Here is a 24017-nt window from a genome sequence, read left to right as displayed (position 1 = left end):
GGAACATACCCTGACCTTGGAAAGGTTTCCTGTGCCCTGCTGTGATTCCTTCCCCTACACCTGCCTATTCCCATCCCTAAACAAGCTCAGATTGACTTTCTGAAACTACACCCTAGTTTATGTCTTCTAGAATTTTATATAAATGAAACCATATGATAGGTATTCTTTCTGGTCTGACTTCTTTCACTCAGCATAATTATTTTGAGATTCGCTCATGTTGTTGCATAGAGCAGCACTGCATTTCTTTTTCACTGCTGAGTAGTATTCCGTGGTATAGATATACGACAATGTGTGTATCATCCACCAAGCGTCCACCCAGGTGGCGTCTGTTTTTCACTGATACGAATAAAGCTGCCGTGAATATTCAGGTGGAAGTCTTTGTATGGACACAAAACTTCCTTCCTTTTGGGTAAATACCTAGGGGTGGAATGGCTGCATCACGTGGTGGGTCTATTTTTTAACTTTTAAAGAAGCCTTTCAAGTGATTATAACATTTTACCTGTTACACGGCAGTGTACGAGAGAGTTCCCACCAACACTTGGGGTGATCAGTCTTTTTTGTTTTAGTCATTCCATAAGACGTGCAGTGGTGCCTCACTGGGAATCCAACTTTTCCCCAATGAGTAGTGAAGTTAACATCTTTTCACATGTTGATTTTCCCTCCAAATATTTTCTTTGGTGAAGTATCCACTTAAATCTTTTGCCCATTTCTTTTTTTTTTTTTTTTTTTTTTGAGAGTTCTTTATATATTCTTGAAAGAAGTCCTTTACCAAACATAGGCTTTGCAAATCTTTCATTCCAGCCCTGGCTTCTATATATTTTTGCCCTAACAGTGTCTTTTGAGGAGCACAAATTTTTAATTTTGATGAAATCCAGTTGATAGATTTTTCCTTCTATTGATCAGTCTTTGGGTGTCACGCTGAAGAAAAGCGCCTAGCCTGAGGTCACAAAAATTTTCTGTTTTCTTCTCAAGGTTTCAAAAATTTCTTCTGATCTTTTAGGTTTATGATCTGCTTCTGAGTTAAAGTTTACATGTGCTACAAGATATGGCTTGAGGGGATGTTAAAAATTTGTTTTGCATGTAACTGTTGGCTTTGTCAGCACCATTTCTAAAAAGACTTCTTTCTGGAAATGTCTTTACACTTTTGTTGAAAATCAGGTGCCTGTGTGTGTGTATGCACGCATAATTTCCTTGTAATCTCTATTCTTTTTTTTAGGTTTATTTGATAGTGACACAGAGTGCAAGCAGAGGATGGACAGAGAGAGAGGGAGAGAGACTGAGACAGGCAGAGAGAGAGAGAGGGAGAAAGAGAATCCCAAGCGGGCTCCGCACTGTCAGCGCAGAGCCTGAGTGGGTCTTGAACCCACAAACCGTGAGATCATGACCTGGGCTGAAATCAAGTGTTGGATTCTTAACCGACTGAGCCCCCCCACCACCACCCCGGTGCTCCTGTAATCCCTATTCTGTTCCATTTGTCTGTCTTTATGCCAATACAAAGAACTGTTTTGATTAGCTTTACAAGAAGTCTTAATATCAGGTAGTGTTGATGGTCTAACTTTGTTCTTCTTTTTAAAACTTTAAAGTCACTCATCTTCTTTCCTGTAAAGTCTGATCTGCGGTCAATCCCCCCCAGTGTGCATTTCACCTTCTGACCTGCAGTCAATTCCCTCCCTCCCCGCCCCCCCTCCAGGGTGTGTATTTCACCTAAGGTATTGCAGTTTTTATCCACACAGTGTGACTTTGGTCTCCACGTTTGTATCTGGTGTATATGGTCTTCCACAATCTACTTGTTTCACCGTCCTCGTCTCCAATTCAGACTGCTGCATCAGTTCAGGATCCATTTCCATCAGTAAAGTTTTTTCATTATGAATTCCATTTTCTTACTTTTTAAAATGTCTGATAATTTTTGGTTGGATTCGAGACACGGTGATTTTATCATGTGGGTACTGGATACTTTTCCTATAAATGTTTTCCTATGAATATTCCTGAGCGTTGTTCCGAGTGCTGTTAAATTGCTTAGAACCGGTTTCATCATCACGGGTTTTGCTGTTAAGGTGTGTTAGAGCAGCGTTTAACATAAGGCTAACTGCTGTGCCTTTCAAGCGCTCCATCGACCGCTCACAGAATGCGGCTGGTGGACACGGGCACTGCTCCCAGCCCAGTGTGAGTGGTCCCCTCACCCTGACACGTGGTCATTTCCCGGGTGCCCGGGAGTTTCCTGGAGTTCACGTGCCAGCATCAGTACTTCCACGGGCCCTTGGAGCTGTGCCCCCCTGGTCCTGCAGCCTGCAGGCTCCGGCCGACTTTCAGCAGCACCTCCTCTTTCCAGGCTCTGGCCGGGTCACCCTGCTCACCCCCACGCAAGGCCTGCAAGCTCAGGTGGGGGCCACCTCGGCTCTTCTCGTTTGTTTCCCCTCTCTGTGGGGTCCTGTCGTTCGATGCCTGATGTCACGCCCTGGAAGCACAGCCCGTCTCTTTTCTTCTGTTCTGCTGTGGGTGCTTCGGGCGGAAGGTGAATCTGGTCCCTCACCTGGAAGCGGAAGTCAGTGTGCACGCATGTGCGTGCACGCAGGTGTACATGTATGTGCGTGTGCAGGTGTGTGTGCGCGTGTGTGTGCACGCGGGTTCAGCTTGAGTACGCCCCATGGACCATTCACTACGTTCATTTTACTTTTTATTTATTTATTTCTAATTATTGTGTTCATTTATTTTTGAGAGAGAGAGAGAGGCAGAGTGTGAGTAGGGGAGGGGCAGAGAGAGAGGGAGACACAGAATAGAATCCGAAGCAGGCTCCAGGCTCTGAGCTGCCAGCAAAGAGACCAACACGGGGCTCGAACTCACAAACCGTGAGGTCACGACCTGAGCTGAAGTTGGACGCCTAACCGGCTGAGCCACCCAGGCGCCCCTTACTTTTACTTTTTAATGAAAGCACCGGGTGCTCTAAATCCTCTTTTTCACGGGGCTCTGAGCCAATTGTGACAAGGTTTGATTTAGAATTCTTTCTGCTTCTTCTAATTTTAAAATATTTTAGTACATTTCCTATATATTCTTATGGATGCTTTTAAATTCGTTTTTTGTGATAGTTTTGCTGCTGTTGTCTATTTTTTGTTGTTTCTCTGTTCATTTTTTATTTTAATGTCTGTGGTTGGAGGATATGGTTTATATGGTTTATCCCTTTTTTGCAATTTATTGAGTTTTTTTCCCCCCTCTAAGGTTCAATTAACTGACACCTTCCCTAAATGCTAGTGTGTTTGCAAATAATATGAACTCCATTTGATGGGTACACATTTCTCTCTGTCACACTACCCATAATCCATTATGGTACCTTTACTATTAAGGACGTTCATATTATTACATGCCTTGTTGACTTTCCTTAATTCTTTAAGTGATTCTTGGCCGTGTTAGTGGATGTGGGGCTGTGCAGAGAGGGACTATCAGGACCACTGAACCTGAGCTGACCCGATGTTTCAATTCCTAATCATGATGCATTCTAGCAAACGGCAGGGACACACACAGGTGTGGACACACAGGACTCATCTTAAGAGCAACCGCACAGGAAACAGAAATGAAGCGACTGCGTCAGCAAGCAGAGTCTGCAGGCAGTGGAATTGGCGTGGGCCCCGCCAGAACCACGGATGTTTCCAGTAGCAGTGACACTGCCGGTAAGTCCTGGCTTACGGGGTCCTATTTTTGTATGATTTAAACTTATTTTATTTGCCCAAACTGAAGTTTATGACAACTGTTCATGAACAGTTAATGTTTCCCAAAAAAGTTACTTCTACTATTCAAAATACTAAATAATCTCATTTCTATATGGGTATATACATGATTTACACAATTCAAAAGGTTGTGGAATGCACAAAATTAAAGTGACAAATAAAACTATAAACAATGACAGTATTTTCCCTTTGCCGTAATATTTACCTTAAAGGGCCCGAGAGAGGAAGACCCTTTAACTGTTGCCAGTGTGATCTGAGACTCTTCCAGCTGAGTGAGTATGTCGTCTATGGACGAAATGATCAGGACGGAGTACGTCTCGGAGTGATGCACAACCAAGTGTAACGGGGTCGTGTTCCACAGATCAATAATCTTAAACAGCGTTTTCTCAAGAATAGCCTCCTTAGTGGCGGAGATTGAGATTTCATTTATTTCGTGTTGGTGCTGAAACATCTGAAATGAAACATCATTCTTTAATATTCAGCGGGTGAAGGATTCCTGATGCGCTTACGATGCGGGACTTCCGTGAGCGTGCCCCTCCCGGCCTGACCCTCAGGACAAGGCCCTTCCTAACCATTTCCCATTTCCCACTCTGAGCTCTCAGTGAAGTTTCTAGTCATCGTGCACTTCCTCTAATTGCAGCCCGCGAGAAGGTCAGTGGGCACCACCTTCGGTACCCGTGCAGATGGCCCTACCCCCTTCAGCTCTCCCTTCTCTGCACTAACGCCGACGGCCTCACCCCTCCGCGACACACTCTTACTTCTGACAGTAATTCTCGTGATACGACGATCTGAGAGAACGGAATCCGAAAGACCCAGCTTTCCCCGGCTTCCCTTCCCTTCCTTATCTCCATGAGGATAAGTGGCTCGAGCATACATTGGTGGATGGAGCATACGCGTAGGCCTTCTTTCCAGTCCCCACAGACAAGATCCTGATACGAGATCTCACAATCACTGCCACAGAGATACTGGGAGAGCTTTGCACTTCCACATCGGAGAATTAACTCACGGGCTAACTGCTCTTATCCCTCCAAGGATCTCCCGCTGGTCCCACATGTCATCTCCATGGGGTTGAAGAGTGATGCCTGAACCTGTGTTTTGGTAAAACACGACCAGTGTTCATCACCTACCAGAGACGGGCATCACGGTGATGAAATCAGCTGAATGCTTATGGCCTAAACAGAGAGTTTGAGAAGGACGCGTGCCTCTGGATGCAGATTATTCAGCCAAAGGCAGATAGGCAACCACAGGACCGCCAAGCTTCTGTGCCGAACAAAGAGCCTTGTGCGTCACGCTGACATTCTGAAATTGCTAATAACCAACTCCAGACACTGAGAACGTGGAGGGCAAAATCTCAACGAAGTGTACGTATAGCCCTTTCAACGCCTTATGGTCTGAGTCTGGGACCTACTGACCAATGGTCGGATCTCCCAAATAACTTGGTAATATCTAAGAGGCTTCAGATGAGTCTCAGGCCCATCGTTGATTATCTGCCTCTGTGATAAAGCACACGGTTTCTAAAGTGAAAAAGATCAACCACCAAGTGACTGTGTTCGTTTTATGGAAACTATCGAGCTCTTCCTCTGAATTTACGTTGTGACACGTCACAGGTTTTTCAGAGACTACATAACAGGTTGGACAGAAACTGCTGTCATATAATGTCATCATTTATCCACCTGGTAGGACCACAAGTGGGCTCCTGTCACGGGCTGTCCTGAGCAGTCTTGCAGCATGACCGCCGTCCGTCTCTGGGTCAACCACGTGATACGCATCCTGTAGGAAATGAAGGCTGGGTCCCTGGGCCCAATCCTGTCCATCTAGGTACCCACGCTCTACTACGTAAGTTGGTGAACAGAAACAGGATGATCCAAATCTTCCAGGAACTCTTGGAGTTCGGTTAAGATGAGCAGCTGATGGCCTGCTCTCCCCTCTGACCACTGCAATGATCAACCTCGGGAAGAGAGGATTCCTCTGACTCCCGCCGACAGCGTTGCAGAGGCTGAAGACCTTGTTCACTTTCGTTCAGATGTTGCATTAACTGTCTTAATTTGGATCCTTCGAAAACTGCATGAGAATCCCTTTTTAAACTACCTATTCACATTAGAAATACAGGGATAGCGCGCTGGAACCCTTTCAGGTTCTGGAGCCACCAGCCCACCAGCTGATCCCCTCGAGGCCCGTCTGCCCTCACTTTCAGTGCTTGCTGCTAGACTGCCAAATGTCACCCTTTACGTGACTTGCCCAGGGATCCTGACTCCCATAGCCCAAGACTTTGTAAAGGAAAATGTCATTGCAGTTGTGCTATGTTTCTGGAATGCTGTTTTGGATACACCTAGCCGATGACGTTGACATATATGTTCTTAAATTATCTAGACATTTTGCTGAATTCACCGCTGCCACACAGATCAGTTAGGAGGCCTGGTGATGACCCAGGAGAGGGTAAGAGATTTAGACGGGATGAGGATAGAGAGAGCAAAAGAAGACTGAAAGGTTAGTTCATCACTTTCAGCCTAAGCCACTGGAAAACAATGGAGGCGCCATGTGCTGAGACGGGGAAGGGAAGGAAGAGTGGGGTCTGGGAGACGGAGAACGCTACCTGGGAAGTCTCTGAGACCCGTAAGTGCACCTACTAAATAGGGAAGCGGATATGTGAGTTCAGGGGGAAAACCAAGGTCAGGGCAAGACAGATGCAGTAATCTAATTTTAAAGATCACCTAAAGGTGTCTTTTAAACTTCTTCTTTTTAAATTCCTTAAACTATCCCCCCCCCCCCCATTTCCTCATTTCCACAGACCATTTAGTAGAAAATTATGAAATTCTATTTTAAATGACAACAGAGGCTGTTAATCACGAAGCCTGAAATAAAAATGAAGCTTACTGTAAACTAGTTATGAAAATAGAAAAAGTTGTAACCATATAAATCACGGATTCTATTTTTATAACAAAACCTAGACGGCAAAGCACATCGCTCCTAATTGTGTATTTTAAGTATCGTATCAAGTTACCGGCACAGCCATCCCAACATGCTCTTCATTTGATGTGAAACGGAATACAGCAGCTTGATGTTTCTGTTCCTAGAAGGTGTGCTCTCTGTGAGAAGTAGCCCCGCTACAAAATAAAACACCAGTCTCATCTGTCACACAGGCAAACCACTGCCGCTGCTCTCGAATCACCGGGATCACGGTGCCACGGAACGGCGTACCCCGTCCCTGCAGCTACACGTAGTTTCTGACCACCTGTCCCCTGCCAGCCTTACTCCCATTTGCACGACGGTCGACCAACGCCTCCCTTTTCTAATTCCTATTCCTTGCAGATTTACTCACTTGCTTAAAAAACTGGCCCCTCTGGTATTTCAACCTATTTTTGTTTTCAAATAATTTTTGTTTACCTTGAGAGCTAGAAGATTCTCTACTGTGCAGTTCTTATCAAGAGAAACTGACTTTCCGATAATCTGGAGAGCATCCCAGTGCCTTGGCTTCAGACAGGGGTTTCCCAGAGCTATGATAGTAGGCAGCCCTTGTTTAAATTCTGTCACTGATTGCTTAAGATGGGTCACCAGGTCGTTTTTAGGTAAACCTGCAAATAACAACCAATCATACTTTTTAAACCAGAAAACAAGTTTGCTATTTAACAATTCTAGTTTTGCAGTTATTAGGCTGTACTAAAATAGTGAGTTTTATTAACATCACCCTCCCAGAGGAATCAACTGTGGATTAAAACGAAGAGCAACAGGGGCGGCCTGGGTGGCTCAGTCGGTTAAGCATCAACTTCGGCTCAGGTCACGATCCCACGGTTCGTGAGTTCGAGGCCCGCGTCGGGCTCTGCGCTGACAGCTCGGAGCCTGGAGCCCGCTTCGGATTCCGTGTCTCCCTCTCTCTCTGCCCCTCCCCCAGTCATGCTCTGTCTCTCTCAAGAATGAATAAACATTAAAAAAAAATTAAAAGAAAAAACAAAGAGGAACAGTTATCAGAACTGATGATTAAAACCCGAGACCAGCAAAGCCAAGTTTCCTTGGCAAATCTGACGCCAGGGCTGGCCAGCTACCACAAAGTTTCCCAGATTTTTACTGACTAGATATACAGACTAGTACACATATACACATTCAAAAGACTGTTACAGGTTTGGGGCTTTTACATTCTGCTCAGTAAGGAGGACCATCAAAGGGCGGGGGTCCCTCACTAGCGTTTTTTATGAAACATATGAACATATTTAACACTGCAACATAGGCACGTAGGTCAAAGTTCTGCCACAGACCAGGGCCAGTCTGTCCTCTGGCCCTGGAAAACCTTGCCAGACGGGACTCAAAACCTCTGCCGCTGAAGGTTCAAACCTCCTAAAAGAAAAAGACAGGAGACAGAGGCCTAGCCAAAGACGGGGACTCAGAAAACCCAAAAACTACACCTATATGCTTGAATATCCAATCTGTCCAGATGGGGCTTCTTTCATAAAGCCATGCGGAATGATAAAATGTTTCTGGAGACCTAAAGGAAAAGAGAATAGCTTTGGCTTCTCTAAGGCTACATTTTGGAAAAGAGCAAGATTTTTCTGGGAAACCGTGGACAAGAGAAGCAGTGTCTATTTGCTACTTCACACACCGTTCGCTGGGGCAGAGACGGGACAAGGCGCCGGGAGAGGACTCGCAGAATGAGCGTCACGTCCCAGAGTGACACCACGGATGATGTGTCCCCGGCTTTCCTCTTTTCTAAATGTTTCGTGATATTGTTATTATTTCTCGTAGAATTCAAACCCGAGCAAGGTCAAGTATTTTTCTGGCGAGGAGGTTGCAGTCTGCAGCGTCCTGAGGGTAAGGGAGGAGCATCAAGAGCGAAGGTGCTCCCTTGCCAGGGGGGTGAGACACTCGCCTTGCGGAGAGGACAGGTCTCACAGAATCGCTGGAACAGGAGCATCAGTGTCGGCGAGATTTCAAATTTGAGGATTCGCAGAAGGGAAACCTCTCAAAGGGACTTTTTAGCTATTTCTCCCACTGGCCAAGGGAAGCTGTGGGCGAAAACAGTGAGCATCTGGGTGAGCCCTCTGCGTATGGGTGGGCCTCTGTCATCAAAGCCGCGATCGTGGTGAAGCGTCTGCGGTCTGGCCTAGGGAAATGGCTTCTAAAGAATACACAAAATTGTTATGACTCAAAACAAATTTTTCCCACCAAATTTTAATCTTTCTCGTCCTCAGGAAACGATTCTGGCCCCTACGCTCCTGTGCCGCCTCTCCAGCCACTAATGGCCAGGCCTTGGGAACAGGCAAAGCAGTTAAGGTCAAGAACAGTGATCTTCCTGACCCAGCGGCCATGCGGTGTGCGTAATTCTAGGTGGGAAAGCTTGAAATAGATGCCGTTACCTTTCTCTAGCACGGAGATCACATGCATCCATCTTGAAACGTTTCTCTGCATGGATTCTGTGTCGACACTGTGGAGAGGTCTGTTCCTCCACTCCCTGAGGAGCGTTCTCCATTCCTCCTGTGCAGCCCACAGTGTCTTCCTCAAGGTCAGGTCATACTCGATGTCGGCGATCTCCGCACGGACGATCTGCGCGACGTCCTCCATGTTCAGGGAGTGCATGTGGGACTCGGCGTCGTCAAAGCAGTGCTGGAAGCTGGAGTAGGTTCTAGCTTTGTGAGCCAGACCCGCGGCTTCCTCCGTGAGTGTCTGCATCATCTCCATGGCGCTGGCCACACCAGTCTCGGCACAGAGCAGAACAGGAGTTCTGATCTGAAACACGGCAGGAAGACATTCTAAGAGATCATAACGTTCAGGACCCCAACATGTTTTACTGACAGCAGGTTAGCATGTGACCTAAGCTTTAATAAACAATCATCATCTCCAAGGACTGTCCTTAATTTATAATTGTTTGTGTCTATCAGGAGGACTTTTAATTATTATTACCATCGTAGCAATAATTTGTCGTGTTCCTCCCCTCTCTGGGGCACTTCCCTCTCTGGGGCACTGTGGAACTTTAAGTAACACATTACCTTACTTACTAAATCCGGACAACAGTCCTGAGAGGAGTTAATATTTTTCGCAATTTTTCAGGGAAGTTCTAGTTATCAATAATTGTCCCATCGTCAAATGGTAAGTGGCAGTTTCAGGGTATGGCTGACTCCTGAAGTCATTTCCTTTTTCTGATTCTGTTTAACTTTGTACAATTTTTTGTTTTAAGATGTTATTTTTTTAGGGGCACCCGGGTGGCTCAGTCAGTTGGGGATCCAGCTTCGGCTCAGGCCATGATCTCACAGTTCGTGAGTTCGAGCCCCTCATTGGGCTCTGCGCTGACAGCTCAGAGCTTAGAGCCTGCTTCGGATTCTGTGTCCCCCTCTCTCTCTATCCCTCTCCGCTCTCTCTCAAAAATACACATTACACAAAATTTAAAAAGATTTTATTTTTTTTTAAGTAATCTCTACACCCAATGCAGGGCCTGAACTCACGACCCAACTGAGGTGGCCAGGCACCCCGTAACTCTGTGACTTTGTACTATTTTCAGGGCGCTTGTCACACGCTGCCTTGTATCTGGGTTTGACTACCGCACACGAAATTGTGGGCATTTGCAACACTGACCTCCAGACAAAGATAGAAGTAAAGGTCTTCCCTGATTTATTACGTATTAAATTATCAGCTTCTCAAGATGAAGGACAGTTCCATCCACTTACTTCTGAACACCTCATGGACCCTTGTGACGTTGTGATATGTGCAGTGTGGTCACCCAGTAAACGTTGAGAACAATCATAACGTAATACGCGGTATAAAACTACTAAACGGTATTGGTGATAATGGATAGAGCTTAATATGTGCTCTGTAAGAGGGACGCCCGTGTCATGCGTATAAAATAAAGTTTTCCTTAGGCGTCTCCCATACTTTTCCATTTGTGACCATTCATCTGTGTTTGTCAATGAGGAACCCCCGGGAGAGGCAGCTGGAGAAAGGGTCTTCCTGGCCCACAGGCGGTCGGTTTCCGCAGCCCCGTCTGCTGCCTTTTCCAACTGAGATCTTCACAGAGGGACCTCAGCCCTCAGGTACGTAAATTGTGTGAAACGTTACAGTTCAAGCCAGAAGGCGGTAAGGAGGCCCCACCCCGTGTGTCTGGTGGAGACAGGTCGGTACCTGCTCAGCTCAGCTCACTGGTGCACACGACCTGCAACACAGGCCCCGGTCTCGGTCGGGTGTCCCACCTTGCACACTTTAACAAATGTGAATTGTGTAAACCGGACACTTGTGTGAGGGCCTGTAACTTTCGAGTACTGTTTATTTACAATAAGTGCACAGGGGAAGGGACAGAGAAGGAGAGAGAGAATCGCAAGCGGGCTCCACACTGTCAGCCCCAGAGCCCGATGCGGGGCTCCAACTCACGAGCCCGCAGATCAGGACCTGAGCCAAAGTTAAAGTCAGTCGCCCACCTGAGCCCCCAAGAGCCCCTCAGTCATATCTGAAAGACCGCAGGTGGGATGTGTGCACCAAGCACCTTCCGGTGTCGGCGTGAAACAGTACAGATCGCCCGTGTCGGTGGAGAAACGGAACAGGCATAATCTCACTGAATGACACTGTGCCCGAGGCACAGTCAGTATGGGACTCACAACTTGGGGTGGTGCTGAGGGCAGAGGGGCGCACACAAGCACGGTCTCTGGAGCCTGGCTCTGGCTGGCTGTGTGACCTTCAGCAAGTTACTAGACCTCCTTAAATCTCTCTGTTATTTGCAGGCAGGTACAGGCGTAAAGCACGCAGCACACAGCATCTCTGACACTCGGGGAGGGTGTTTATCGTACGCTTTGCTCCTCTGAAGTGACTCAAGTTGTAGCGCTCGTTACCGCCGGCCTGAAATAAGGCCCAGAGAGACTTCCCGGGTCTAGCCCTTTGGGCCAGGGGCCTCCTGTGGCAGAACGATGAATCCTACGGAAAAAGTCACCCCTGTGCTGTTGTTCGTGGTCTGCATGCGTTCATCACCGAAGAATGTCAGTTCTTCGGTCTACAGTAAATGTCAGTTACAGGTTCGTGAAAACAGACATGCAATTTTTCCTCCCATTGAGGTTCACAAGTCACCAACGTGCTGTCTGCGGAGTCTAGGTGAGGAATACTTGGGTTAAATTATTTACCTAAGATTCTGCAGGCAGCAAGTGCCGCTATGCTTATTAGGCCTACGGGAAACTAAGAACCAGCTGATTTCTGATGAAAAACACACACTGACCTTGGCCTTCAAGTTGCTGACGTCAACTCGCAGACCCGTGATGTGAGCTTCCAGATTGTCTCTGAATTTAGCAATAGCGGCGTCTTTATTCATCTCCCTTAACTTCATGGAGGTTTTTAGCTGCCCAAACTTGACAAGAAGAATTTTATAGATGGCAATTTGCTCTCCTGAAATCTGGACCTGGTAATACCTTACAACAGAATGCAGCTGAGCAACGACGGAGTGTTCTTTCTCTAACACAGACAATTTTGAGGAAATCCCCTCCAAAAAAGCAAAATGTTCCACAAATTCTTCAATTTCAGTGGGATCGCACTCCATCCTCCTCAGTGAGGTCTCCACAACCTGGATCATTAACACATCAATTGTCACTACAGAAGGATTGTTCACGGTTTTAGAAGACGGATTACTCTTTTAGCATCTGTCACTACCTTACAGAATTATAACTTCACAAGAAAACGAAGACATCATCCAGACATTATTCTAGATAGTGTTTAAACACTGGAGCATGAACACGCTCAAATCCTTTCTATTGTTAATAGAGGGAACGTGAAGGTACCTGCATATAAAATAAACGCTTAGATATAAAGGAAGTAATATTGTGAATAATTCTGTCCCTAAGAAATGAACGCAACAACGATGGGAAGGGTGTGGCCACCACGTGGATAACGCGGAATTGCTACCACGTTTGGAGCGTGTACATCCCAGCTCTATATATACGTGATCCCGCTTTGCTCTGATCGCGTGTTGGTTCATTCGGTGTTGTCTTCTCCAGTTTATGCAGGAGGAAAGGAGGCTCAGAGGGATTCAATTTTGACCTCACTACAGGCAAAGGTGTAGTGAGTTACAGAGCTATGATTCACCCAAACATGATTCCAAATCCTATTTTTATCCGTTATAAGTATTCATTATAATTATACGCATAACATCAATACTTCTCCTAAGTGTATTTATATCATTCTGTGAAATTTTCAAAATAATTGCATTTCTATACTCACATTACAATTTTTATTTTTGTCTCCTATTTCCAGGCTCTTAATGAATACTCATGCGTGATTTTGGAAGCAATGTCATTTCCATTTTCAATTTCACAGGCTTGAATTAATTGACTGTATGTGTCTAATTTTTCAAGCACTATATTCTCTTTGATCGTCAAATAGATGTTCGTACAAAACACGCAATACAAAAAAGCTTTTAAAAGAGAAAATCCCTATTACGCCATCACTCAGAGGTCACCGCTGTTAACCCACCAGCAGTTCACATGAACAGGCTTTACAGAGAGGCTTGTGTCTGAACCCCAGCTCCAGCACTTCCTAACTGTGTGACCCTGAGCAAGTAGCTTTACCTTAATAAACTTGGAGTCTTCATCTATAGTTTTGAGGATAAAACTTCCACATTTGATTGAAAATGTTCAAAACAAAAGACCGAGTAAACATAGCTATCTTGACTTTACCCACAAATCCCATTTAAAGGCCAGAGAAAAGAAACATTTTAAAATGCAGATTTGTATCACAAAGAAAACAGATAATTCCAATTTTGCGCAAGAGAGGGCAGGAAAAGGTGAAATATACCTTAACTTCCTTTATATCACTAGTAGGACACGGATATCAAAGACTGATAAGGATGGTAAAAGAAAGTCACAGACAAATTTCACTTACGGGAATAGATGCAAAAGTCCTAAAAACAATGCCTGTAGGGGAGCCTGGGTGGCTCAGTCAGTTGAGTGTCCAACTTCAGCTCAGGCCATGATCTCACGGTTTGTGAGTTCAAGCCCTACGTTGGGCTGCAGCCTGGAGCCTGCTTCAGATTCTCTGTCTCCCTCTCTCTCTGCCCCTACCCCACTCGCGCTCGGTCTCCCTCTCCTTCAAAAGTAAATAAACATTAAAAAAATTTAAAATATAAAGTTCGTGTATGTGCACGTGCATGCTGGCCGCTAAGGCAGTCTGGAGGCAAGAGCGACCTAAGAAAGTCAATTAATGTAACAACCACATTAAAGGCTTAAAGAAAAAACCCTGCATGATTATGTCAATAGATGCAGAATAAGCATTTGATAAAATTCATTTCTGATAAAAATTACTCGTGTCAGATTAGCAACTCTCATCCAGATAGGGGAACTGCCTTAACCACATCAAGGGAAGCTACCCGAAGCCTCAGGAAATAAATAATAAATAAAAACACACCAGGGAGCATGCAGAAGCCAGAGAGAGGATGAACAGAGAGAACTTTCAGAACAGGTTCCTAAACCAATTACAACTCAGAGAGTTTTCTGGAACAAAAAACCCTGATTCTTCCAGCCGCAGAGATGCGGTTTGCGGAGGCTCACGTGTGTCTTAGGGTTGTGTTCCGGAAGCGTTTGAGAGCTTTATGATCGGTACCTGATTTCACTCCTACAACCTCTCCAGGTGAGTGGCTGATATTATCCCCAACTTACAGATAAAGAAACTGAGGTAGGGTGAGAATAAGGATATTAACTAAGGTCTTCCACATAGGAAATGGAAAGGCCAAGATTTTTTTTAAAAAATCAGGTGAAGCAAAATTTACATATAAAAGATGCTAACTGAACGTTAGGGTGAGTTTTAACACAGTTATGCACCTGTGTAGTTACCTCCATAATCAAAACATAGAAAGCTTTCACTGCCCTGAGACCCCTCGGGCCCCATCCCAATCTTCTCCTGCCCCTGGCCTCACACAGCCACCTCTGGTTGCTGTGACCACGGGTAAACTCGGACTTGTCACGTGACATACACACGGAGCTGTCCAGCAGGCACTCCTTCGTGTCTGGCTTCTTTCGGTCAACGTATTTTTGAGATTCATCCAAATCGCACGTAGGGGGAGTTAAGCTCCTTTTCCCCGGTGAACGCTACGCCCACGCACGAACGTGCCGCCTTTTCTCTGCTCACGTCTTGCGGGGAATCTGGATTCACTACAGGCTGTGGTGTGGTACTTGTGGGCGAGGCTTCTGCGAGTATTTGAGTCAAAGTCTTTGTGTGGACTTGTTTTTATTCCTGTTCGGTAAACGAGGTGCCGTGGGACTGCCGGGTCCAGTGGTCGGTGAACACGTCCCCTTATAAGAAAGGGCCAGTTTTCCGAAGTGACTGCACCTGCTTCGTTCTCACCAACAACGACTGGAAGCTCTGGTCCCTCCACGTCCTCCTCAGCACGTGCTATTGTCGGTCTTTTCAATTGTAGCCGTTGAAACGGGAGCGCGGTGGGACCGCCCTGTGGATTTGACTTCCCTGAGGACGGCGACGCTGGGAACACTTGAATCTGGTGACTGTCTTCTTTTGGGAAGCCGCGTTTGTTACCGGCGGTGGCAAAATAGTGGTCACGATGGTGCCTGCTCTTGCTTGGGGCTGATCCCGTGCGCTAACCAAAGCCACAGCTTCGGGCAAACAGTAGGAAAACTTGGTATCGCGTGCTGTCTCTTCTGTTACTTTCAGTGAAACCCCGGGAGATGACCTCACGCCACACGAAGCTGGGCAGAGACTGAGGGAACCGCAGCTCTGGTAAGAAAATCTTCTGCCTTCTGCACAGAGTCGACTTGAGGATTCTTGAAGTCAAAGGCCGTAGAAGTTGAGACAGCTAACCGCTTCTGAGCTCTCAATGAAAGAGGCGGCTTCAGTGGTGGCCTTAGCAGGAGAGGTGACTAGAGCCCTGCCTTAACCGAGCACCCTCGCCGAAGGTGGGACGACAGGACTGGCAGAAAGCTCGCCGGCGGACTAGTAAGGGTGTAACTTCCCCCCAAGTCCATGTTCCAAACAGCGCCACACACAGAACCGTAGTGTGCAGCACAGACAGCAGCTGAATATAAAAAGGTCTCAGGTTTAAAAATCACACCTGGACTTGTATGCAATTAACCAGAAGCAGATAGGGAAAAAGTATTTAAGGAAGAAAGTCCTGGGGCACCTGGGTGGCTCAGTCGGTTGAGCATCCGAGTTCGGCTCAGGTCATGATCTCATGGTTCATGAGTTCGAGCCCCGCGTCGGGCTCTGTGCTGACGGCTCAGAGCCTGGAGCCTGTTTCAGATTCTGTGTCTCCCTCTCTCTCTCTGCCCCTCCCCCACTTGCACTCTGTCTCTGTCTCAAAAATAAACAAACATTTAAAAAAAAAAAAAAGAAAGTCCAAGCCTAATAGTCATCAGTGATGCTTCCTAAGGCCCACCCAGGTGTCCAAACTCATGCCCTTGCCATAGTTGTTCAGTGCCCAGCAAGCACAACCTCACCAATGCCCGGCTCGGATGGGGCGGGTCACGCAGAATGATACACCCAGAGAGTCATCCTACGGGCACAAGCGGGCCCGCAGGGGACGAGAGACGGAGATTTCCCCCGAGATCTGAGAGGAAGGCTGCCAGACTGACTAAGCACAGAAATTAGTCTACCGAGAAGCAAATTCTTGTCCCTTCTGTCCACCAAGATTTGGTATTAGCTGCAGACCACTAAAGATAGCTACTTCTCCATTTTCTTTTTTTTTTTTTTTTTGGAGGGAAGTTTTAATTACAGCTACCCTGTCCCCTCACCATCTTACACCGGGCCAGGGGGGCTGCAGCCTGGTCTTTATTTACGGATCACCAGAACACTAAGCGGCCAGGTTGCACTTGATAAGGAGGGCCAGACGTGGCGTGGGGCCCACAGTCACCCCTACCTCTCAGGTGTCCACGAGGAGGGAGCCCCGCTCGCCTAGCCCCCTGGTGTCCCACCGCTTCGCACCCACGTCCCAGGGAAGCCGAGTGACTCCCGAGACGCGGAGTGTGGGGGCAAGGAGTGCCAGGCTCAGCACAGGTACCTCCTCTCAGCCAGCCAGCCTGCCCCACAAAGGCCGTGTGCTCCCCTCTGCTCACTGATGGACAAGGCCAGGGGCTGGCCAAAGTTTCCAGGGCAGCCGGTGCCGAGAGGGCTGAGTCTCTCCCTCATTCTGACCTTCAGTTTGGGGAGGGCTAATTTTAAATAAATAGAAGCCATCTTCCCTAAGGTCCACCTTATCAGTCAACAACAAAGGAACTATTTTCATCTCCCTTCGCCTTACCTTGTCTTACTTCTCAGTTGGCTCAGTACCCAGCAGGGTATATTTATTCCCAGAGTGGGAATATTTATTGTGCCCCGTAAACTTCCATACACGGGAAGAAGGGTGCGGACAGCCAAGGCGTCGAGTGCGCAGACGCCGTGAACTGGCAGACCTGACGCTCAAGCTGCCCCTCTCTGGCCTGCCTCCCTCCGCCGCCACGGAAGAGGAGCCTGAGATGCACCCACTGGGCCGGGTCCCTCTGCAGCCGGAGGCGGAGGCGGCACGGGGACGTGCAGTCACATGCACCACGCTGCCGCTTCCCCGAATTTCTGCCTAAGTGAGGGCGCGGCGCGAGTGGAGCAGTCCCCACCACGGGAGCCGAGCGGAAAGAGCCAAGACGCCGGGCTCCTGGCCACGTGCGGCCATCGGACCGGCCTGGGCGACCGGCACCCAGACTTCTTTGCGCACGAGACGGAGAAACCCGTCGTTTAATAGCCTTTTGGGGGCTTTCGGATCCTTGTTGGGGGAATTCGGTCCCGAGTGAGCCAGAAGTGACTTCCTATGTGTCTCAGGGTTGCTGTGGTTGTAAAGATGACGGGAACCCCAACGTACACAGCACACAGTGCCTCTGGTCTAACGGACACTTGCGATCCTCTTCACTCTTCACGGATTTAACAACTACTAAACGCTCCCTCCTTCTGCGGACACTCCCTCGCTTCCCCATGTCTCCGGTCACCCTGCAGGCTCCCCTTCCTCTAACAACCTCCTAAATATTGATGTTCTGGAGGCTCTTTTCCATCGTCACCACACACATGACCGGGGCATTCCCATTCACTCTGACGACCTCTAGGACCACGTGGACGCCGGGTGTTAAATGTGCGCTCCCGTACCGACTCCCTCCTGCTGGCCGGACATACACACGTGCACATCTCTACCTGAGGACGGCACCGTGAAGCAAGCACGGTGCTCCCTCTCCTGCACCCCACGGCCCACCCCGCTGCCTAACCAGCACGCTGCAAGTGTCATTAATTCCTGACTTTCTCCTAGTCCCACATTCTGCCAATCACTAAACCTGTCGATTCTCTCTCTGAAATAGATCTCAACTCCCTCTGCTCCCCAGACTCCACACTGCTACTGCCCTTGGCCGAGCGCTCATCACCTCTCCCCTAGAGTCCAGAAACCACTCTCCTCCCGTCTCATCCTAGCTGAATCCATTCTTTACGCTGCAGCCAGAGTGGTCCCTGCAGAAATGAAAGTGGTATCATGTCGTTTTCACATTTATAATCTTGCAACGATTCCCAGCGGGGAAAAAAGGGAAAACGTGGGGTGCAATTTTAGAGATGGTGGAGGAGGTTTCTTTGAGGAAATGACATCTGATCAAAGACCCAAACAAATGTAATACGTATCACATTTCTGAGGATAACACTCATCAAGTATGTTTCCGAAGTACGTCTTTTAAAATTATAACCTAATAATCGTAAAGACTCTCACGCAAGAGGCATTTCCAAAAATACTCACTTCTAATAGATCTGTGCTCTTGTTTTCAATTACAGATCGCAGGAGGTCGTGACTCAGACGTATGATATTCTCAACATATGGTAAGCATTCTGACTGATAGTCGAGACTTGTAACATTGAAAATACCAATGCGTTTCTCAATGACCATGCTGACAATGTGTTTCAGATACTTTCTGAATTTAGCTAGTATGGTTTTAAACTGTGTTGGAGTTAATTCTTCCATAGAGGACATGTTCATACTCATGACTTTGGCACTCTGTACGATGGTACAGTATTTTCTAAACTGGCAGCTGTAAGCACTGACCAGGCCCATTGAGTTACCAATAATAGTCAGGAGACTGGCAATCTGTAAATCAAAATGTCAAAAAGTCAGAATTTTAAGAGTAAAAAAACTTGTGCTCTAAGGGGCTAATAGTTCTATTAAGATATTTAAAACCATAGTTTTTTGTGGAGTTCATTTTGTTGGGAACCTACACTAAAGAACTATGTTGGACATAAGACTTTAAGAAATTAAGAGAGCCTTTTAAATATGTGGTGTTTCTGAAAAGGCCTACCAAGCCATTTATCTTTATCGTCAGCATGTTGTCTTGAGCCATGGCCTAGAAACGCCAATTCCCTCATTCCCTCCCTTGACATCCCACTTCAGAATAGACACTGTGCACAGCCCTGCACCAGGGCACTTCTATGTACCGTGTGAACTCCCCCAAGACACAGCTATTGGACGAGGAATCATCTGACCCAAGTGAGGACAATTAGATTCTCCTGTAAATCTGAACAAAAATACCCAGCCAGATGGCAACGGGAACGTAGGGGCCAATGCAGGTCAACGACTGGAAGTCAATATCACGCAGGAACCGTAAAACAGAAAGCTCATTTTCGGAGGGGAAGTTGGAAAAGAACAAAGGAGAAGAACTGGGCTGAAAGCACATGAGTGGGACAGACGGGGGAGAGGATGGAAATGGCATTTCAATTGTCCTAGGTTAGGATACTCAAATTTTTCAATAAATCCCCTTAATCTAAGAATCAGCCCAGTATTCCCTAAGACAAATCGTTCTTAAACTCACTTTGTTTTGGTAGGTAGGATCCATTTCAAAAAGAACCTGACAATCTGGCCATCTGGTTGTCTTCTTACAGGCAATGCCACTTTCAGTCTTATTAGGTGAATTCACAATTAAAACCGATTCAGTAAAGACAGACAGGCGGGGATCTTGGCAAAGAGGAATAATCTTGGCTAAAATACATAATTCGGAAGTTAGTATTTTCTGATGTCCCACTGAAAACAACACCTTAAAATTATCCATGACATCTAAAACTACTGGACTGGGGCTCATTTATTATGAGGGCTATATAGGATTCCATACCGATAAACGGAATTTAAGACAGTGTAAAAGTCTGGATTTAATATTATGGAAACAACAGAACCACTCACAGGTACCGGGCGGTGTCAGGGCGAGGCATAATTAAATAGAAGCTAAGAAAAGTCATTAAGAAATAGTTGGAATGCCCATGCTATGTGATGCCACGTGGAGAGCATTAGACCAGCACAGCGAGGGGATGAACGGGAGACAAAGCTTCACCGCCAGTGCGTTCACAGACAAGCTGAAAAACCGGGTGTCCATGGGCAAAAACCAACCAACCAACAAACACAACACTTTAACCTACACTTCACACACTATGCAAAAATTAACTCAAGATAAGCCATATACCTAAATATAAAGCACAACTTTATTAATATTCCAAGAGGAAATACAGGAAAAATCTGTATTGGCTGTGAGTTAGACAAAGAGTTTGTAGGTAACAAAACATAACCCATAATAGAAAAAAAGTGGTGAGCCGTACTTTATCAGAGTTCAGAAGGTTCACTCTGTGACAAAGAATGAAAAGATGAGGCACAGACTGGGAGAAAATGTGTGCAAATCTTGTATCTCATAAAAGACTTGTATCGACGATACATATAAAGACTTCTCACAACTCAACAATAAGGAAACAAACATCCTAATGAAAATAAGCAAAAGATGTAAAGATCTGACCACAAAAAATGTATCCAAGCATATGCATATAAGCTTATGAAGAGATGAACAGGGAAACAAAATACAACCACAATGAGACCCACTACAACCTACCAGAATGGCTACTTTTTTTTTTTTTTTAATCTGACAATACCAAGAGGTGACAAGGATACAGAGTGACTGGAGCTTTATACACTGTTGGCAGGAATGCAAAATGATAGAACCACGTTACAATTCTCATACAATTAAACATACACCTACCATATGACCCAGCAAACCCACCCCTGGTTATCAACTCAAGAAAAAAGGAATCTTACGTTGTCCAAAAACCTGTATGTGAATGTTTACGGCAATTTTATTCATAATTGCCCCAAACTGGAAACGACCCAGATGTGACTGCAGAAAGAAACTTTGGTATATCCAGACAGTAGACTACGACTCAGCAATGAAGAAGAGTAAGGCTGCTGTCCCCCGCCGCAAGATGGATGAATCTGAAATGCATCTTTCTAAGTGAAAAAAGCCAGACCCAGAAGGCTACCTACACATCCACTTGTATGACCTTCTGGAAAAGGCAGAACTATAAAGACAGGAAACAGATCGGAGGTTGCCAGGGGTAAGAGGTGTGGAGGGTCCAACCACGAAGGGGCAGCACCAGGGAACCTGGGCGTGATGGAGTGGTTTTGTATGGAACCTGGATGGCGGATACGTAATTGTCAAAACCCACAAACTGCATGGCGCAACGCCAAGCAGGATGCCGGGAGAACCCAACACGAACACGGATGGTGACAAAGTAGCCTGCTGTGTTACTAGTGACTCAAGAGGAGGGGTAACAAAGGAGACTCTGGAGAGCCGTGTTTTGACTGAACACTCTAAGGACAGAGGGGGAAAAAACCGTCCACAAACACTCTGGTTGATACATTTGCGTCTCAAGCAGGTGCGGAGTAGCCATTCTGACATTACTCTACCTGCGTAACAAGTCAGTAACTACACTGTTACTTTCCACGTTACTTTCTAGGTCTTTTCACTGATGGGCCTCTAAGCGGCCCCACTCCCACAGTGAGCTGGTCCCGCGGCTGTCCCCGAGGAAACACAAGACGGGTGTGAGCCTCCTGTGCCCAAAGACGCTACAGTGCTCTCCACAAAAGGGCACAGGGCCCATCCGGAAAGAGCAGTTCTCTGAAAATAAGGCCAACCTGAGCAACAAATTAAGTAACAGTAATACTCTCTTTACACTCCCCAGACTAACACAAATATCCCTGAACCTAGGAAATCCCTGGGGGCAAAATGTGACATAATTAAAACAGCACAGTACTGGCACACGAGTTATAGACACAGTCCAAAAATGAAATAAAATAAAATACTGAAATACAATAAATGATCACAGTGCCGTTTCAAGTCAGAGAGGGTGAGGAATGGGTTATTCAACGAATGATACTGGGACAGACACATCATTAGTGCTTTGGGAAAAAGTTATAAGTCAGTGTATGCAAATACATTTTAGAGCAATCGAAAGCTTAAACATAAAAATGAAATCATAATTAGAAGACAAGTAGGAGAATGTTGTTCATAATATGTGATCATAATATGGGCAAGCGTCTCTACGATACCACGCCCTGAAGCCTTTTTCCAAAGGCTCTACAAATGTTATACTTTAAAAATAATGTTCTGCTTAGGAAAAAATATCACCATAAAATCAAGGCAAATGCCCCATTTTTCTTAAAACTCCTATTAAAGATTAAGGGTTAATTTTCTTAACCCAGAAGAACTACCAAGCGGTATGAGAAAGACTTCTGCCCCATCAGTGCCGCTCCTGTGGACTTAGTCTGAGAAGGACCCACGGAAGCCACAAGCCGTGTGCCAGATGTTAACTTCATGACTGGGTATAGGAATGAGCACGTTTAATCGTGCACGCATGGTTAAACATATTATGGCACGTTAGTGTAAGGGAGTATTATCTAGCCATCTAAGTGACAATTATGAGAGCGACTGCAGCCATGAGGAAAATGCCTCCAATAGAACGCTAAGTGATAATAAAATGTTTTGTTAAAGTTTTTTTTTTTAATACTGATTTTTGAGGAAGAGAGACAGAGTGCGAGCAGGGGAGGGGCAGAGAGAGAGAGAGAATCCCAAGCAGGCTCTGAGCCGTCAGCGCACGGCCCCGTGCGGGGCTCGAACTCACAAAACCACAAGACCATGACCTGAGCTGAGATCAAGAGTCAGATGCTTAACTGACTGAGCCACCCAAGCACCCTGAGAACAAACCATTTTAAATGTAAGTTTCACTCTTGTATGCTTATGAAGGTAAAAATGCAAAAACTATGTGAAAACACATAGTTGTTATATGCAGGCAGCTGAAATGATGGGGTGGTTTAAGTTTTTTATTTTTTTTCTCAAGTAAGTTTACATGCACACAGATGCACGTATGTACGCAAACATATACAAATGTGAATGTAGATCAGTGAGTCCACATTTACATAAATAACTGAATAAAGAAATGGATCTGCTAAGGTGATAAGATCCGCTAATAAAGGCTAAAATTAGGGGGTAAAATTTTCAGAAGAAACAAAAAGATATTTGACAATCTCAAAATACCCCTCCCCAAACTGACTAATAACAAGAGGAAATATACACCTTCTAAGAGTTGCCACGGGTCCTGCTGTTTTAAGATGTTTTAAGACTCAGACCGAGAGGAAGGGACACGTTCGGTGGCCAGGCTAGTAATAGCTGTGTAGTGTCAGACTGGATACACAGAACTAGAAAAGGACTGATCAAAATCGGTTTCAGATGGAAATAGTATCTGTTATGCTAGTAAGATATAACTTAGTTAAGTCTTATAAAATTCTGTGGTATATAAAAAACCCAAACCTTACACTGTTTTCCTAATTCCCGTCTTTTATGCATTCCACAGTTACGTGTAGAAGTCACACATCCTCAAATAATCCCAAATTCACATTGACTGATCCCAAAGACTGCACATTCCCGATCCCAATGGACGGTGTGGTGTGTGCTCCACCACTGGGTGTGAACATCAGATGCCTGAGCCTGAGAGAATATTCCCGAAGGAGACAGTGTATCTAGCTACGCTTCAAAAACACTTACTTATACGTTTTTCAATGTCAGTCACCATATTTTGAATTTTTCTTGAAAAATCTAATCTGTTGGGAACTATGAAGAGATTTGTAGCAAATTCTGAAAACCTGAAAAAAGATAAAAGCATATTTCAGAAAAATGCAGTAACCACCAGAGACTACAATTACTTGTAATATCAAAAAGGTCTGCTACTTACTCATCACACATGTATTTATTCTCGAACTCGGTCATGATTTCTATGTCTACAAGAGTCCATTGAAAAAAAAGAGAGAATGAAACACTGATTGGTATTTAAACCAGCTAGGTGACCACTTGCTACGTGGCAGTGCTTTGCAGACATCCGAGAATACGCGGGAAGGTCACCTAAGAGGTAGCATTCTAGCACTCCACCACACCCTGGACTGTGATAATGAGGGCCGAGCTGCGGTCTGAGGGCCTGGGTTTCTGACAAGCACGCAGGGGTGTTCACTGCCAGGAAGGGGGTCATCAGGCCCCAGGACTGAGA

The 24017-nt window shown here is 46.0% G+C and overlaps 1 protein-coding gene across 1 annotated transcript in view; it reads right to left on the bottom strand.

Moving 5' to 3' along the window:
• Positions 1 to 24017, bottom strand: part of DNAH14 (dynein axonemal heavy chain 14) — a 328550-nt gene that overhangs the window by 218265 nt on the left and 86268 nt on the right. Inside the window, exons 16-23 of the mRNA XM_047848102.1 lie at positions 23709 to 23754; positions 23522 to 23619; positions 19478 to 19644; positions 18415 to 18759; positions 11899 to 12240; positions 9065 to 9434; positions 7104 to 7291; positions 3925 to 4170 (exon numbers count right to left, since the gene is read on the bottom strand). Coding sequence (XP_047704058.1) covers positions 3925 to 4170; positions 7104 to 7291; positions 9065 to 9434; positions 11899 to 12240; positions 18415 to 18759; positions 19478 to 19644; positions 23522 to 23619; positions 23709 to 23754 — 1802 coding nt within the window. The remainder of the gene's footprint in view (positions 1 to 3924; positions 4171 to 7103; positions 7292 to 9064; positions 9435 to 11898; positions 12241 to 18414; positions 18760 to 19477; positions 19645 to 23521; positions 23620 to 23708; positions 23755 to 24017) is intronic.

This window comes from Prionailurus viverrinus, unplaced genomic scaffold (assembly GCF_022837055.1).
Source record: "Prionailurus viverrinus isolate Anna unplaced genomic scaffold, UM_Priviv_1.0 scaffold_53, whole genome shotgun sequence".
In the NCBI taxonomy this organism is placed as follows: Eukaryota; Metazoa; Chordata; class Mammalia; order Carnivora; family Felidae; genus Prionailurus; species Prionailurus viverrinus.
The sequence above is the reverse complement of the archived record's forward strand: the minus strand, read 5'-3'. Positions and strand labels throughout refer to the sequence as shown.